The sequence below is a fragment of the Xenopus tropicalis genome, chromosome 7 (genome assembly GCF_000004195.4).
Source record: "Xenopus tropicalis strain Nigerian chromosome 7, UCB_Xtro_10.0, whole genome shotgun sequence".
Taxonomy (NCBI): domain Eukaryota; kingdom Metazoa; phylum Chordata; class Amphibia; order Anura; family Pipidae; genus Xenopus; species Xenopus tropicalis.
The window spans coordinates 6,859,711-6,877,748 of record NC_030683.2 but is presented as its reverse complement, the minus strand read 5'-3'; the positions used below and the strand labels follow the sequence as shown (position 1 = coordinate 6,877,748).

General features: G+C 44.1%; 1 protein-coding gene across 1 annotated transcript in view; it reads left to right on the top strand.

The window, feature by feature from the left end:
- The first annotated feature begins 948 nt into the window (after positions 1-948).
- The window catches only part of LOC108645185 (alpha-2-macroglobulin-like protein 1), a 42,748-nt gene continuing 25,658 nt past the window's right edge, over positions 949-18,038 (top strand). Inside the window, exons 1-14 of the mRNA XM_031905741.1 lie at positions 949-1,045; positions 2,258-2,441; positions 4,602-4,764; positions 5,465-5,524; positions 8,251-8,418; positions 8,498-8,582; positions 10,893-11,016; positions 11,995-12,109; positions 13,907-14,016; positions 14,106-14,267; positions 16,214-16,447; positions 17,048-17,114; positions 17,331-17,494; positions 17,586-17,726. Coding sequence (XP_031761601.1) covers positions 975-1,045; positions 2,258-2,441; positions 4,602-4,764; positions 5,465-5,524; positions 8,251-8,418; positions 8,498-8,582; positions 10,893-11,016; positions 11,995-12,109; positions 13,907-14,016; positions 14,106-14,267; positions 16,214-16,447; positions 17,048-17,114; positions 17,331-17,494; positions 17,586-17,726 — 1,848 coding nt within the window. The 5' untranslated portion in view covers positions 949-974. The remainder of the gene's footprint in view (positions 1,046-2,257; positions 2,442-4,601; positions 4,765-5,464; positions 5,525-8,250; positions 8,419-8,497; positions 8,583-10,892; positions 11,017-11,994; positions 12,110-13,906; positions 14,017-14,105; positions 14,268-16,213; positions 16,448-17,047; positions 17,115-17,330; positions 17,495-17,585; positions 17,727-18,038) is intronic.

Below are 18,038 nucleotides of genomic sequence, written 5' to 3'. Positions count from 1 at the left end.
AATGTTGTTGCATTATGTCTCTTCCAATTAACAAAATTCATCACCAGGTAGCACATGGTCTGTTGCGTTTTCCCGGCAAGTCTTTGCATTCTAGCACCACCTAGAGGCAGGATTTAACACTCAAAAATGGTGTCTAGACATGGTGGGACAAAATGTGAAAACTTACTGGCTGCATCTGTAGCTTCAAGAAGGGGTTGGATGGCTTTTTAGCAAGTGAGGAAATATAGGGGAGATAGCTCTTAGTACAAGTTGATCCAGGTTCTGGTCCGATTGCCATCTTGGAGTCAGGAAGGAATTTTTTCCCCTCTGCGGCAAATTAGAGAGGCTTCATATGGGGTTTGTTTGCCCTCCTTCAGATCACTAGCAGGTAGGCAGGTTTCATATAGAGGTTTAAACTGATGGACTTTTTTGCCCTTTGCCTCATTTTTGTTAAATGAAAATGATCTATTTAACACTATCTACAAGACCACAAGTTCCTAGTGTCGTATCTCAACTGTTTTATTTTCCTTCTACGCTCCTGTACATTCTGCTAATGTTGAGATTATCTGTGCTTCCCACTGCTTTTTGTTTTGACCAGGCTTACTGGGGTTTCATAGATACTCACTGTGTTTACTCTGACATAACTACTACTCATAACCCCCTGGCACGGACCTTGGGTTGATCAGTAGAACAAATATTTGTCATTCCCTGGTCAGTGACCAAGTCTGAGAGTGAATGTGAAACTAGTTGGGCTGTGGGTGGGCTTAGATCCCCTATAAATAAGGGTGTAGATCATTACCGAGCATTTGCCTTTATGCAGAATGGTAATTTATGGTGTCTTCTAACAGTGCCAGACTGGACATTAGCAGCAATTAATACAAGTGATTTTACTTCTCTTGACCCTCTGGTTTGGGAAAAGGTTTTAGCTTAGACTGAAAGGTTGTTGTTTTTGAGTCCCCCGGCACAGACAGACAGACAGACTGAGGACGTGCAACATGGTGCTGCTCAGGGCCCTGGGCTTGGCGCTGGCCCTACTGCATCTCTCTGGGACATTGGAGGCAAAGCTGTGAGTATTTGTGTAGAGCTGATATTGAATATGAATGTTTGTTGTGCCTATTCAGCCCCATTGGTTGGCCCACAGCAGTGAATGGGGGTCTAGTTGGAAGCTAGTCTAGATTCCGCATAAGGGTAAACACCCACTTCTTGTTTGACCAGGTTTCAGCACATGGCATAGTATAGCATCTGCCACCTGCCCCCTCCTAAACCCTCACTCACAGGCTGCCCCCATACTCTTACCTGTAGGCCCCCAGTAACCCCCCAACCCCTGCACCAGTACTAGATGTAAAAGGCAGGTGGAAGGGGACTGTAAGGGGGGGATAGTTGGCTTTGGTCAGCAGCACGAACAGAGATCACAAGTACAAGGGGGCCATAACAGGGACCATGGTCTAAGAGATAGCAGGGATCATAGATCCTTACTGTGCCCCCTATGTCACCACGTCCCTCTGCTGCTGCGGGATCTGTCTCCTTAGTTACGCCACTGTGTATGAGTTGGTTCCATTGATCCTTGAGGGCCTGTACCCACAGGAATAGACAGTATCGGGCTGGCCCAATGGGATACCAGGAAAACTCCCAGTGGGCCCAGGTGTCAGTGGGACCTCCTGCTTCTAACCATTTGGCCTATGACATGGGCATTCCCTAGTTCTCTATGGGAACCAAGAAACTAAATAGATAGAAGAATAGATCATAGTATGTAATGATATAAGACTAGTAAAATAAAATGGTTGAGTGAGGTGTGGAGGGAACATAGTTTGGAGAATGGGCCCATGGTCTAAGGTTTTCTGGTGGGCCCCTGGGGTCCCAGCCTGACACTGGGAATAGATGCAAATGATATATATATTACAAAAATATAGAACAACCTATTTCTTTCATTATTTGACTACAGTATGTCTGTGAGTAAAGACACAATGATATGAATGAAACCAATACTCAATGTAGGATGCACACTCGCCTTATATTGCACACTCATATGGTTTTGCTATTTGCACTCACCGCCGGATTTTATTGAAGTTAGGTAGAAGCCCTTACTGTGGAGCCCACCACTATACACTATAAGAAACCAAAGGACACAAGAGACATTGTCCCAATGCCATGGTGCTCTCCTGGTTTACATTTCAGATTGGACATTCTGACTAAATAAATACATCACGTGAAATAGCCAGATAATTACCATCCCCTGCTGTAGTACAGTCTAACTGACAATAAATGATTCCCCCCACAGGCATTATGCGGTGATCTTCCCCTCGGAGTTGGTGGCCCCCCATTCTGAACAAGCCTGTGTGCACCTCAGTGGGGCGGAGGGAGACAGCCGGATACAGGTTACCTTGAACATGGCCGAACGGAACTCAACGGTGATAGAGAGGAACCTCCGGCAGAAATCCCTCTTCAGCTGTGTTACATTCCAGGTACCCATCAGCCCCACAGCACCCACACAGTGATACACTCTAGTTATATGGATAGTGAAAAGTTTAGGATGAAACCACCCAAATAACGTTTTGGATTCAAACGGGTATTTAAGTAGCCTCTATAAAGTCTAAGTCTAGCAAACTCATATCACATGGAGAGACTTCATTTCCATCCCAGCTCACAAATTACTTTAATCCTAGAGTAATTACTTAGTTACATAGTTCACTTGGGTTGAAAAGAAGACCTAAGTCCATCAAGTTCAACCCAACACCCACAAACCTATACTGACCTATCGATAAACTTACACATTGTGCGTAAACTATAAATACCAACCAAAATTGTAGATTTTAGTCCCCCGTACTCAAGGTGAGGCCTTACCAGGGACCTATAAAGGGGCAAAATTATGTTCTCATCCCTTGAGTCAATGCCCTTTTTATACAAGACAGCAATTTATTTGCTTTAAAAGTATCTTCATGATTCTTTTGATTGAATCCATCTTTATTTTTCCAGGTCATCTTTTTTGTCTTCCACTCTTCCAGGCATAATTGTCCTTTCAATGTATTGAGTCTTCCCAAAATAAACCAGAATCCATTCAATGTGAAATAGTCTTGTGTTTTAACCAACTAATCCTCAATAGATGTCTATGGGTAAATCTTGAATTAAATTAGTAGTTACTGTACATTTTCTTACTCAGTCTGACTCAGTATGTCCTCGCTTCTACTTCACTGTAGGACTTGGACTTTCTCTTCAGTAACTACAGGAATAAAGATGATAACAGATTAATGGCCTTAATACAGTAGATTTCTTAATCAGTGATCCTTCTCTGGTTTCCGTCCTGCCCTGGATCTTCAGTAGAACCCTGCCAAACCTAATATGTTAGCTGTTCAACTATGTTTAAATAAGTCTTGCTTCACTCTTTGGATTTGGATAAACAGGGATGAAGTCAGCTAGCTAATCATTACATGTAATGTATATAGGGGGAGTAAATTTTCAGTGACATCATGAGACGAAATTCTACTTGTAAAAAAACATGTCCTTACAGAGTCTGAATTCAGATTTCAGGTGAGATTCCCCCAAGCACTTCCTACTGAGAAACAAATTTTCCCCTGCTGGTACCTTGTATTTATGTAAGTGCAGCCAGCTAAGGCAGGGGTCCCCAACCACCGGGCCGTGGGCTGTGCTGAACCTCTCCCCAATGGTTACACAGCCATGACAACTTTCTACTGATGGCGACAAGGACCAAAGTAGTTAAAGCTCCATGCTAAGCGACAGGGGATGTCCCACTTTGGTGGGAGTCTCCACCCCCAGGTCCTGGGAAAAATTGTCTTACTTGAAACTGGTCCGTGGTGCAAAAAAGTTTAGGGACCACTGAGCTAAGGGGTAATTGGCCCTGGCATTCCTAAGCCCATGAATAGAAGAGTTCATTACTGTTCAGAGGGGAACTTTTTGTATGAGACCCTTGTACATTGTTCAATAATAAGTGCAATGAATAGGACTTGTACCAAACATACTCTGTGTCTATTGTTTCAATCAAGGAAATCTACTTTGTTGTTATTTCTGCAGCAAGTCAGGGCAAACAGAGAAACTGAAGCTATCCATGTATGGCCCTTGCAAGGTAGATTCCAAGTAAACACCACTTTCCCTTCACCCTTTGTTGTGTCTGATTGATTGTAATAGTAAATTATTTGGAAATACACATAAAGGTGAACCATATGGGCTGGGATATTACATATCTGTGGACAATTTGAGGCACAGCTCAGGCAAAACAGTTTCTCCAGCTCAGACACAACCTGTCCCTACTTCCTGCCCATAAGAAAGAGAGTCACCCAGCAACAGGGAGTAGAGATTATTCAGGAAACCTTTTACCCAGGTAGAGACTTCTAACAGGGTTAGTGCCAGTGGTGGACTTGCTCAAGCTGAAAGTCTTGCCCCCAACTGTACCCCCAAACACTTTAGCAATTAGGAGGTTCTTCAGCAGCAGACAGTGACTGACGTTCAGCTCGAGCAGTCATAATTCTTCCCCCAACTGTACCCACAAAGCAATAAAGAAGTTCTTCGGCAATAGACAGTAACTGACTGGAACCTTTAAAAAAAAAAAAAAAAGAAATAATTTATTTTGCTAATCCACCCAGAGATGATGGGTATTGTCTTCTATTCAGGTGCCTCCACCCACTCAAGGGAATGAAGAAGTGGCCACCATGGAAATTCTCATTGAGAGCGCAGGGGAGACCGTAACCAACAGCAGCAAAGTTCTAGTGAAGAGGAGAAGAACCAGCACTTTCATTCAGACGGACAAAGCTGTATATAAACCAGGGGACACAGGTACTATTTTTAATTGGATATGTTCATTCTTACAAGATGGAGATGAACATTTTATTAAATTCAGCCTAACAGAACCATTTGAAGATTCTAACTCTAGTTAATAATTGCCTGCCTGGCCTGCAATGAAACATGAACTGACCAAGACATTTGTAAAATCCATGAATCAGTGGTTTAACAGACCCCACAGGGGTAAACATGGGGGAGGCCAAACCGTAGGGTCAACTTCTCCTGTAGCTGCTCTACTGGGCCCCTCCAAAGATTTTTTGTTTATTTGGTTGTTACGCTGATGCCATTCTTTATTTGGTTTAGATACAGAATAGTTGAACTATATCATCAAATGATATTACATGATGTTACTCTACAGTCCAATCTGTTTTGGAACAGGAACAGCAGATTCACCAATAAGATAGTTTGGCATACCCCTGGGAAGTACAGTATTCTCTGCTGCTGAATAAATTATTGCTTTTCTGCTTATATGCTCCTCGGGGGAGGGACTGGAGTGTATTAGCATGTTTGACTGGGTGAAAGAGAGAACATAAGTTACATGTGGAGTGAACATGCAGTGATGTCAGGCACAGGCCCGCCCGCTTTCCCAATAGCCCCACCTCTCCCCAAGAAGCCACAGACGTTGATATACTGGTGTTATTCCCATGGAGTCATGCAAAGTTGATTGTGTCACATTAAGTATTTTTTTCCACAGTGCAAATACGAGTTGTAAATCTTGAAGAAAATCTACAACTGAAAGAAACTCAGGTAAGTGGAGAATGAACAGGAATGAAGGCAACTTGGAAGGAGAACTAAACCCTAAAGGTTTAGCAAATTGTCACAGGAGCCCCCCATCTTGGATTGTCAGTGACACCGCACATGCTCAGTGCTCTCTGGGTAGCTGCTGAGAAGCTAAGCTTAGGGGGCTCTGTAAATCATTAAGAAGAGAATGAGGTTCTTTAAGTTGGTCCCTAAGCTCAGATAAGTGACAGCAGCCAGAGAATATGCTGGGAATCAGCAGAAAAAAAGATGGGGGGCTACTGGGGGCATCTTGAGAGGCACAGATCTCCATTGCTAAAGAGCTATGGGTTCCTTGGGATTGTACAGAACCTGAAAAAATAATGTGCAGCTTTTCATCTCCACTTCTTTGTAAAGCTTTAGTTCTCCTTTAAAGACACTCAAAGACTGTACAGTTATGGTGGGAGTCTCAATGTGAAGCCTGTGATTTTCTAGGATAGTGAGATGGGCATGTCGACTAAATGCCAGCTATCGTCTCAAACCAAGCAGGCAAACTCAGTAACCCTCCAGCTAATGAGACCTATAGTAAGGAGACTAAAATGCTAAACCTTCTAATCTGCTGGGAGAGGATTCACCTTAAATTATGGCTGTGAAGGAACAAAAGAAGGTTTCCTATAGCTCTATAAGCCAAAATAACCAATAGATTCTTTGTACCTGCACTGGTCTGCTAACGGCTAACTGTGGGGAACAGGTGCCATATTACTTCATACTGGGACAGTGGGAATATGATATTAATGCCTTGCTTCTCTCTGTGTCTTACAGTTCCCAGTCATTTATATACAGGTAAGTGTTTTACAAAAGTGTAGATTCAATGTTTATCACAGATTTGGGGTTTAGTGTCTATTCTACAAATCCAACCCAGTGGGTTTAAATCCAGTAGATTGCCAGATCCTTGAGTTCTTGCCTCATTGTTATTAACATTTATTTATTAAGCGCCAACATATTCCACAGTGCTGTGTGTTGTACAAATGCTAGGTGCACATCACACCAGTCAGTCACCCCTATATTTTGTGTGACGGACCTAAAAGACCTGAATGACTTGCATAAAATGGGTTGGTCTTACCAAAATGTAGGTGTGGTTTGGCATTGGGAGGGGCATGGGTTACGTGTAACAGGGCATGGATTTGAAGAGTTGCCCAACAAGTCCCAGTTTCAGGAATGTAGGTAGGTATAGGGAGTGGCTAAGTGACCATTATTGTTGGGGGACCAAGTAAGAGCCACTAAGCTGAATGTGTTGCTGAGAACTGCACTTTAACATATGTCAGGCCAGGGGCCCCCAACCTTTCTTACTCGTGAGCCACAGTCAAATGTAAAAAGACTTGGAGAGCAACACAAGCACCATAAATGTTCATGGAGGAGCCAAATAAGGGCTGTGATTGGCTATTAGGGAGCAACATGTTGCCCCCGAGCCACTGGTTGGGGATCACTGTGTTAGACACCCTAATATTTAGTCCACCACCAACTAAACCAACAAAGGCTTTAGGTCAGAAGCTACAGTTCTCGTATCTGATTTAGTTTGGGTTAAACCTGGTTTTCCTGCAAGGTTTAAGTTGAGAAGTGATGTAACTAAACACCTGTGGGTCCTGGGGAAAAAAAATCTGGGGACCCTGTTGGATACCAAGAAATCATGTCCCCAGTTACCACCAGCTTCTCAATTCATTCCCTTTACCCACCTGGGTATGAGGGATACCCCTCACCTCTTGCACGTGAGACTGTACAATCCTGGTTTGTATCTTGAGTGGGCCTGACAGGTTCTGGTCTGGCTGGCTCAGTTTCACTAAAATATCATTCTCTTCTGGTTTCCTGAGCACTAAAGCCTGTCCATAGCTTTGGCTCCTCCTGGCTCTCACCTTGCTATCCCTGCTTAGCCTGCTCTTCTTTCCCAAATCCATTGTGCCTAGTCCTATTCTTCATCTGTTCTTGTGCCCATTTTCTCCTCCTCTAGTCTATGTCTTCCCCTGCTCTACCCCTCTCTAAAAATGGCTGTTGGTCTGGGAGATACTTTGGTCAGGAAACACTTTTCCCAAGAAAGTCAACCATGAAGGGAGGTACCAGCCTATGAATAATATACCCAAAGGTAAATAGCGTGACATATAGGGATTCCCTTGATGTGGTATGGTGGCTTCTAGTGATGAGTGAATTTTTTCGCCAGGTATGGATTTGCAGTGAATTTCCGCATTTTGCCATTGGCAAATTGTTTTGTGAAACTTCCATGAAAATTCACCTGGGAAAAATTTGTTGCACAGTATTATTTTTTTGTCATGCGTCAAATCGGGTGAGGTCACGGCTAAAAGCACGGCCAACAAAAAAAAAAATCCGGGGGTGACAAAAAAGACGCGGGCGACAAAAAAATAGCACAACAAATGCGTTTTGCAAATTTTTCGCCGTTTTCAGGAATTTTCTTGCCGTTTCGCGAATTTTATGGCGAAGTAAAACGGGACAGAGTCGCTCATCACTAGTGGCTTCACAATGATCATATCTTTGTAACTAAAATCATTCCAGATCACTCCAGAAAGGTGCATAGATCTATTGAAAAATTATTTAGGGGAATTGCTCCATGTCTAGTAACGCCAAACAACCAATCAGATGTTTACTTTTACATTGGTGACCATTACATTTCACCCGCTCATTACTTGCTGTGGGCTACTAGTCCAGATGCAAAATGTGAACAATTAATATTACAATATCCCTTAAATCTAATGTTCTGTTCCCTTCAGGATCCAAGGTGGAACCATATTACCCAGTGGCTGAATGTGACTGTCACACAGGGAATCGCTGAGCTCTCGTTGCCGCTGTCCCCGGAGCCTTTGTTTGGTCAATATGCCATTCGTGTTGGGCACACTGTGCACTTCTTTAATGTGGCAGGATACGGTGAGAAAGTGTTTGCCTTTCCTACCAAATACCATTCCATTGTTATTATTTCACACATGTGTTTATGTCATTGTGACAGCCCTTCCCAAATTTGAGGTCGTCTTTCAGTTCCCCAAGGCTGTTTTATCCAACAGTGAACAATTCCAGCTGAAAATATGCGGCAGGTCAGTATCTGTGCATTATCTCTGCATTGAGTTCATAGCTAAAGTCGTCTGCAATTTTACTTTCATCCTTTTCCAGCAATGGCTTTAACATGTACAGTATTTTCCCCAAAGCCACAAACTTTATTGGCTGGGCCTTTGGGGCCAACCAATAATTGAGCATTCATTTATCTCTAGTACCTAACTACACACATAGCTGGAGAGTATTTTAGTTCAGCAGAAAGGGAATAATAAAGGACAGAGGAAAGATAGAATGAATAAGGAAGGAACTGGCCTTGAAAGTCGTATAAACTGGTATAAATTCTAATTAAACTCGATCATTGCTGTATTTATAAATTGTCACAATAACGCTTGAATCATTTGTATGAAAATTTCAAGTTTACATTTGAAAATCCCAAATTTTTTGAGCTGGAAATCAAAAAATTCGATTTTAAACAGACGTTCGGTTCCATGAGTCCTCTTTATTTTTCCCAAATAGGAAGTGCTCCAGCAGCCATTTTAGGAGCATTGGCGCTCATTCTTGGAAAACAATAAGGTGTTTAAGTTTCTTTTGAGACTGGGTGAAAAAAAACAAAAAGAGGGAATTAACTTCCCCTTGAAAATGTGTGAAATAGAAAACAATGGGGGTTAACCTTCCCTTGAAAATGTGTTAAACAGAAACAATGAAAGGATTTGTTTCTCCTTGAAACTGGGTAAAACAGAAAACAATAAGGGGATTAACTTCTCCTTGAAACTGGGTAAAACAGAAACCAACAAGGGGATTAACTTCTCCTTGAAATTGAGTGAAACAGAAACAAGGAGAGAATTAACTTCTCCTTGAAACTGAGTGAAACGGAAAACAATGAGGGGATTAACTTCTCCTGGAAACTGGGTGAAACAGAAAACAATTAGGGGATTAACTTCCCCTTGAAACTGGGTGAAACAGAAAACAATGAGGGGATTAACTTCTCCTGGAAACTGAGTGAAACAGAAAACAATGAGGGATTAACTTCTCCTTGAAACTGGGTGAAACAGAAAACAATGAGGGGATTAACTTCTCCTGGAAACTGGGTGAAACTGAAAACAATGAGGGGATTAACTTCTCCTGGAAACTGGGTGAAACTGAAAACAATGAGGGGATTAACTTCTCCTGGAAACTGGGTGAAACTGAAAACAATGAGGGGATTAACTTCTGGAAACCGGGTGAAACTGAAAACAATGAGGGGATTAACTTCTCCTGGAAACTGGGTGAAACTGAAAACAATGAGGGGATTAACTTCTCCTGGAAACTGGGTGAAACTGAAAACAATGAGGGGATTAACTTCTCCTGGAAACTGGGTGAAACTGAAAACAATGAGGGATTAACTTCTCCTTGAAACTGTGTCAAGGACAGGCCATCACTGACTATTCTAAGCCTTTATAGGACTCAAAGGTACTCGATAGATTAAAGCTGATGAATTTCTTTTTGACAAAAAAAGTTTACCAAACATTAATAAATCAGAAATTACGGGAGTTATTTTCAAAGAAAAATTTCCGAAAAAGTCAAGAAACAATATCAGAAAAATCGAGTACTGGCAAAAACCCATTCGTACATCTCTAAAATATCTAGAAGTAAAAGAAAAATCTACTTTTTCTCAAAATTGCTTAGTAAATGTGCCCCAGTATTTATTCGAAAGGACAATGGGACAGATTCTATTCAGTTCGGTTAAACTTATCTCAAACTTATCTTGTGAAAACTCAATTGAAGTCTATGGGAAAAAACTGGAGCTGAATTAGGAGTCACGTCCATGAGTTTCCACATGATAAACCATAAGATGACTAAAATCTATCCGGCCCAATGTAGGGTAAGTTGATGAGAGAAGGTGTTTATAGAGGAGGAGTCTATAATGCAGAATATAATGTTGATAGAAGCTGTTAATAGAGACATAGGGGTCATTTGCTTAGACCCCCAAATGGAAGTGCAAAAGTAGGTTCCTTAGTGCTCATTGTGTTCTTGGTCTGGCCAATCGCGGCCTCTTGCTAGGTTTGCCAGCACAAAGGATCCCTGTCCCAGTATGTTTCACTCATTCCCATTGCTGTACAGTTTGCAGGTTCCACTGAAGGCCTCCCAGACCAGACAAGTAGAACCAATGTTGTGCAGTTAAACACAATTCCCTTGGTTTTAGGAACTGGTTCTTGGCTGAGCTGTATCCAGTTTGCTACATACCATACTACCGCTCAAGCAAAAGGCTGTACCAAATTGAAACATAATGCTCCATCTATGCCAGCTCCATATCTTATATCATAAAATATCCAAGTTTGTGCTCCGCTGTATTGTTGTATTTGTACATACAGGTACCCATATGGCCAACCCGTGCAAGGAACATATCAGGCTACGGTGTGTCGCTGGGCCTTTTTAGTCTACTGGTCGGGACATTTTCAAAATTTTTCGGACCTGTGTGTTGATTTCAGTGGAAAGGTGAGACAACTGTATGGGACTGGAAGTGGTAACTACGTGAAGTAAGGGCTGAAGGTCAGAGCCCAGAGCTTTAGAGTAGCCAAAAATACCTGAGGAGCCAACCTAATAGCATACACACCATAAGCAGTGGGAACTGTTAATCTGAACTTATCCTACTCAATATATGAACCCAAAATCTGTCACAATCACCTTTCAGCTTGTATGGGCAGTCAAGAACTTATGAGGGACCTGTAAATGGTCTTCTTTCCCTGTACTGGTTTTATAATAAGCAATGACACCCTAATGTGGATTAATCATCCTTCACATAGGGCAGTCTAATTGCTCACAAGCACGTGGCCTTCCATTAGATGCCCCCTAGTTAGGCATCACTATTGGCTGCAAGGTGCAGAAGATCCCCATACTTACTGCCGGCTGTGTATCTTCAACCAAATGGCACAAACCATTTTCCGCTGGAAGTGCCATTTAGCCATAAGGGAATGTAGGAACCTTGCCCCAGGCTGCACTTTACCAGAGGTGGCAACCGCATAGGTGCTGAAATTCCAACCTAAATAATTCAAAAGCCACAAATAATAAAAAAAGACCAGGTGACCAACCCCTTTAATACATGGGTAAATAGTACATTTCAGGGAGATGTTTTGTTCAATGGTTGTTCCAATAAATATATTATAAAAAATATTATATAAAAATAGGCTGCAGTAAGATAGAGGCTTGCTGGAAGACTGAAAAATCATGGTTGGCCCTGGTCTTGGTGGGTCTTGCACCGTTCCTAAATGCTCCCCGTATATCATTTGTCCTGAATTTGTCTTTGCGGAACCCCCCCCCCCGCCAGTTGCTGTGATATATATCAAATATCTATGGATCAGCTGGCAGTTAGCTATACTCATTTAGAAAACAACGGTTAGACATAACTATATTACTATAAGATTGATTTGACCCTTTAAAAGAATATACGTCCTTAATTCTGTTTGTCTTCTTTAGTTGGAACAGTCTGGGTGTTCCATATTGCAAATCAAGTCTGATACCTTTAGAATTGCCTACAACACTCATGAAATGTATCTAGAGGGAGTAGCAACCATTACAGAGGAAGGAACAGGTAAGGATCCTGCTGAATGTGTCTTTGTCTGGCTTAATGAGGGGTAACTGTCCCATAGTATCAGTGGGGGGATAATAGCCTCTGGGAAGGGACTGGGGCTGTGGGATAGCAGGTATAGTAGGGAGAGATGGTGCCTATAGTAGCAGTGGGGGGATAATAGCCTCTGGGAAGGGACTGGGGCTGTGGGATAGCAGGTATAGTAGGGAGAGATGGTGCCTATAGTAGCAGTGGGGGGATAATAGCCTCTGGGAAGGAACTGGGGCTGTGGGATAGCAGGTATAGTAGGGAGAGATGGTGCCTATAGTAGCAGTGGGGGGATAATAGCCTCTGGGAAGGGACTGGGGCTGTGGGATAGCAGGTATAGTAGGGAGAGATGGTGCCTATAGTAGCAGTGGGGGGATAATAGCCTCTGGGAAGGGACTGGGGCTGTGGGATAGCAGGTATAGTAGGGAGAGATGGTGCCTATAGTAGCAGTGGGGGGATAATAGCCTCTGGGAAGGGACTGGGGCTGTGGGATAGCAGGTATAGTAGGGAGAGATGGTGCCTATAGTAGCAGTGGGGGGATAATAGCCTCTGGGAAGGGACTGGGGCTGTGGGATAGCAGGTATAGTAGGGAGAGATTGTGCCTATAGTAGCAGTGGGGGGATAATAGCCTCTGGGAAGGGACTGGGGCTGTGGGATAACAGGTATAGTAGGGAGAGATGGTGCCTATAGAAGCAGTGGGGGGATAATAGCCTCTGAGAAGGGACTGGGGCTGTGGAATAACAGGTATAGTAGGGAGAGATGGTGCCTATAGTAGCAGTGGGGGGATAATAGCCTCTGGGAAGGAACTGGGGTTGTAGGATAGCAGGTATAGTAGGGAGAGATGGTGCCTATAGTAGCAGTGGGGGATAATAGCCTCTGGGAAGGGACTGTGGCTGTGGGATAGCAGGTATAGTAGGGAGAGATGGTGCCTATAGTAACAGTGGGGGGATAATAGCCTCTGGGAAGGGACTGGGGCTGTGGGATAGCAGCTATAGTAAGGAGAGATGGTGCCTATAGTAGCAGTGGGATAATAGCCTCTGGGAAGGGACTGGGGCTGTGGGATAGCAGGTATAGTAGGGAGAGATGGTGCCTATAGTAGCAGTGGGGGGATAATAGCCTCTGGGAAGGGACTGGGGCTGTGGGATAGCAGGTATAGTAGGGAGAGATGGTGCCTATAGTAGCAGTGGGGGGATAATAGCCTCTGGGAAGGGACTGGGGCTGTGGGATAACAGGTATAGTAGGGAGAGATGGTGCCTATAGTAGCAGTGGGGGGATAATAGCCTCTGGGAAGGGACTGGGGCTGTGGGATAGCAGGTATAGTAGGGAGAGATGGTGCCTATAGTAGCATTGGGGATAGTAACAAGAACTTTGACTTTGGTGTGGGAATTATAATAGGGAAAGTTTGTATAGTAGTTTATCATATCAGTGAAGATAATATTGCCTGCCTGTGAGGGCAGGTATAGTAAGAATAGTAGATGCTTGCCTACCCTACTCTGCCTGCCGTTCCACTAAACATGGAGGTATAGTTGAACAACTAAGCTTAATCTCTATGAAACTGAAGCATAATCTAATCTTCCATTTCCACACAAGGTCTGGAATAGCCCACATACTGGGAATAGTTGTGCTTCCTGCAGTGAGTGAGGTGCAAGTCTGTCTGTATCAGTAGATAAAATGGAGAATGACTGCTTTAAATAGAAAGTTTCCCTTGGGTAAGACAAGCAGGTTTGATTGGACGGAGTCCCAGCTTTCCCTGCATATCTGCCCTTCTTATAGGGATGAAATATTCTGGAAGAGATGGAACCACCATTTTATCCACGCTAAAAAGTTGCCGTTTCCTGGATGCTGACAGTAACTACAAGCCGGGGATCCCATACAGAGGGACAGTAAGTGCTTACTAGTTAATACCCCTATTAGTCAGTCTTCTGCCATTGAGATTGTTTCTCAGACTGGGCCCTTCTCTATCACTGAGCAGATAAAGGTGATGGACGGCAATGATGATCCCCTTCCAAACCAAAAAGTCTCCCTAACCATCAATCCTATGAATATAACGGAGAACTTGGTATCGGATGAGAATGGACTTGTTTCCTTCCAGTTGGACAACACGACCGCATGGGAGGGAAAGCTGCGCCTTACGGTAGGGGGGCTGGGTTACTTTATTTTAGGATTTGGTAACCTCACCACCAACCTTGCACCTACGACTGCTCACCACCTTGCTATGACTGCCAACCCATCACCACCAACCTTGCACCTAAGACTGCTCACCACCTTACTATGACTGCCAACCCATCACCACCTAGCATGCACCCAAGACTGCTCACCCCCTTACTATGACTGCCAACCCATCACCACCAACCTTGCACCTAAGACTGCTCACCCCCTTACTATGACTGCCAACCCATCACCACCAACCTTGCACCTAAGACTGCTCACCCCCTTACTATGACTGCCAACCCATCACCACCTACCATGCACCCAAGACTGCTCACCCCCTTACTATGACTGCCAACCCATCACCACCTAGCATGCACCCAAGACTGCTCACCCCCTTACTATGACTGCCAACCCATCACCACCTAGCATGCACCCAAGACTGCTCACCCCCTTACTATGACTGCCAACCCATCACCACCTAGCATGCACCTAAGACTGCTCACCACCTTGCTATGACTGCCAACCCAGAGTTTTCTGGATAACAGGTTTCTGAGTAACAAATACCTCTCAGATGATTTGAGAGGTAACCCTGAAAATGGGCTGGGCATGCCAAAAAGGGGGTGGTGTTTTAGCAGGATTGTGGGCGTGGCAGAGTGATGTGTCATGCCTTAGATTTCCTCATGTTCTTTCCTTTTAAATCTTGACTCCTTTGTGGCCAGGTTTATCAGCCCTGAATATAGGGATGAAATATTCTGGAAGAGATGGAACCACCATTTTATCCACGCTAAAAAGTTGCCGTTTCCTGGATGCTGACAGTAACTACAAGCCGGGGATCCCATACAGAGGGACAGTAAGTGCTTACTAGTTAATACCCCTATTAGTCAGTCTTCTGCCATTGAGATTGTTTCTCAGACTGGGCCCTTCTCTATCACTGAGCAGATAAAGGTGATGGACGGCAATGATGATCCCCTTCCAAACCAAAAAGTCTCCCTAACCATCAATCCTATGAATATAACGGAGAACTTGGTATCGGATGAGAATGGACTTGTTTCCTTCCAGTTGGACAACACGACCGCATGGGAGGGAAAGCTGCGCCTTACGGTAGGGGGGCTGGGTTACTTTATTTTAGGATTTGGTAACCTCACCACCAACCTTGCACCTACGACTGCTCACCACCTTGCTATGACTGCCAACCCATCACCACCAACCTTGCACCTAAGACTGCTCACCACCTTACTATGACTGCCAACCCATCACCACCTAGCATGCACCCAAGACTGCTCACCCCCTTACTATGACTGCCAACCCATCACCACCAACCTTGCACCTAAGACTGCTCACCCCCTTACTATGACTGCCAACCCATCACCACCAACCTTGCACCTAAGACTGCTCACCCCCTTACTATGACTGCCAACCCATCACCACCTACCATGCACCCAAGACTGCTCACCCCCTTACTATGACTGCCAACCCATCACCACCTAGCATGCACCCAAGACTGCTCACCCCCTTACTATGACTGCCAACCCATCACCACCTAGCATGCACCCAAGACTGCTCACCCCCTTACTATGACTGCCAACCCATCACCACCTAGCATGCACCTAAGACTGCTCACCACCTTGCTATGACTGCCAACCCAGAGTTTTCTGGATAACAGGTTTCTGAGTAACAAATACCTCTCAGATGATTTGAGAGGTAACCCTGAAAATGGGCTGGGCATGCCAAAAAGGGGGTGGTGTTTTAGCAGGATTGTGGGCGTGGCAGAGTGATGTGTCATGCCTTAGATTTCCTCATGTTCTTTCCTTTTAAATCTTGACTCCTTTGTGGCCAGGTTTATCAGCCCTGAATACCCCAATCCAACAAATAAATATTTTCAATAAACATTCGTAACCATTAACTGCACATAATTCTTTTTTTTTGTAGGCGAGTCCAGAAATGGAAAACACTGTTGATTGGTATTCCGGGCTCATTATACCTGTTTTAGGGAAAGACTCTCTGGAACTCACACCCTTTGAATCCCCCAGCAAGAGTTTCCTGAAACTGCACTCCCAGCAGGGGGAGCTCCCATGTGAGGGGCAACGAGATGTCCGAGTGGAATATATTATCCCAAACTCTGCCCTGGGGATGGAGGCCAAGCACATGGAGCTGCACTACCTGGTAATGGGCTCTGCTACTCTTTCATCACTCACATTCTGGGGTCTTATATGTGCCCCCCAAATCAGAGTTTGGCCTGCGGAGCTTTCATTGGCTGGTTTTATTTCTAGTTACAGTGCAAATTTATGTATATTTTTTCAGAGTCGATAGTCCTATATTTAAGACAGGTTAAAGCTCTCCTACATTTGATTCCGCGAGTACTCGCTGGTCAGAATCAGGCTGGATCATCTAATGGTTCTTAAGGGCACTTGCTTGGACAGTATTGACCAGCAGTGACCAACTGAGTGCTAAGTCTTGCTGCAATGGTATCAATAAGCAATTGTGATACTGCCAGTTGTATGAGAAGCTACACACAAGTACATACTGTATGGCCCATTGCCATGTTTCTTTGTACATTGCTCACTTTATTCTGCTCGGTTCGGTAAATGACCCCTAAGGACTTGGTTCGACCTTATTGGGCTGATAATATAATGATGTAAATATTACTGAAATTTGTCAGTTTCAAGTGTTTATATAGAGGGCTAATAACTAGTCTGCCACCCCCTTCCTTAGCTGGACATACCCTAAAGGTAAGACCTTAGAACTGTTTTATCTTTTCTACAGGTTGTTTCTAAAGAATCTATAAAGGACTCGGGATCAGTGGAAGTGCCCATTACTAGTGAAGTAGGAGGTGAGACTCTGCCAAATCCCATAACCTTTTCTGAGAAATCTGCCTCCTACTCAGCTCCCCCATATCAGCAACTTACTCCTTTAGCTAATACATTGGCTATAAGATGGCTCCTACCTGCCCTGCTACTCTGCCCCTCAGGGCCTGTTCTGCCCCTCTGCACTTCTTTATTTATAACTTAGTGCCTGAATGTTCCCCTTTCCCCTTGTTACTGTGTAGGATCTTCAGTAAGGGGTGAGGTGAGGGGTGAGGTCTCCATCAAACTCACACTCAGTGCCGACGTCTCTCCGACTCTCCGCGCTCTCGCCTTCATTTCCCTCCCTAATGGGGAATTAGTGGCCGATTCTGCAACATTCAAACTGCAAAGGTGCTTCAAGAACAAAGTAAGTTGTACAGATGTTCCCATGGCCTCCCTGTACCTGTATCTGTAACACCTTAGCTCTCCCCAATCAACATGTCTCTCTGTTTGCCCAGGTATCAGTTGGCTTCTCCCCAGATGAAGTTCTCCCAGGAGCTGATGTTTCCCTACAAGTCCAGGCAGCCGCCGGGTCCCTGTGTGGCCTGAGAGTGGTGGATAAGACTGTTGAGCCTGAGGTGGATGTGACGGCTGATAGGGTAGGAGCCACTGTCATATCCATCTCATAGTTACATAGGGTTGAAAAAAGACCAGAGTATATCAAGTTCAACCCTTCCAAGTAAACCCAGCACCCACAACCCACACCTACCAATCTATACACTCACATACATAAACTATAAATACAACCACTAATACTCACTGTAGATATTAGTATCACAATAGCTTTAGAGAAATGCATCATGGGACCTGTGTTATTCAGATTTATACCCTACACAAAAAGCTGGGGCACAAGTGTTAAAGAGTATGGGTTCTAAGGGATGCAGCATTGGCCCCTTTACAAATTCAGGATT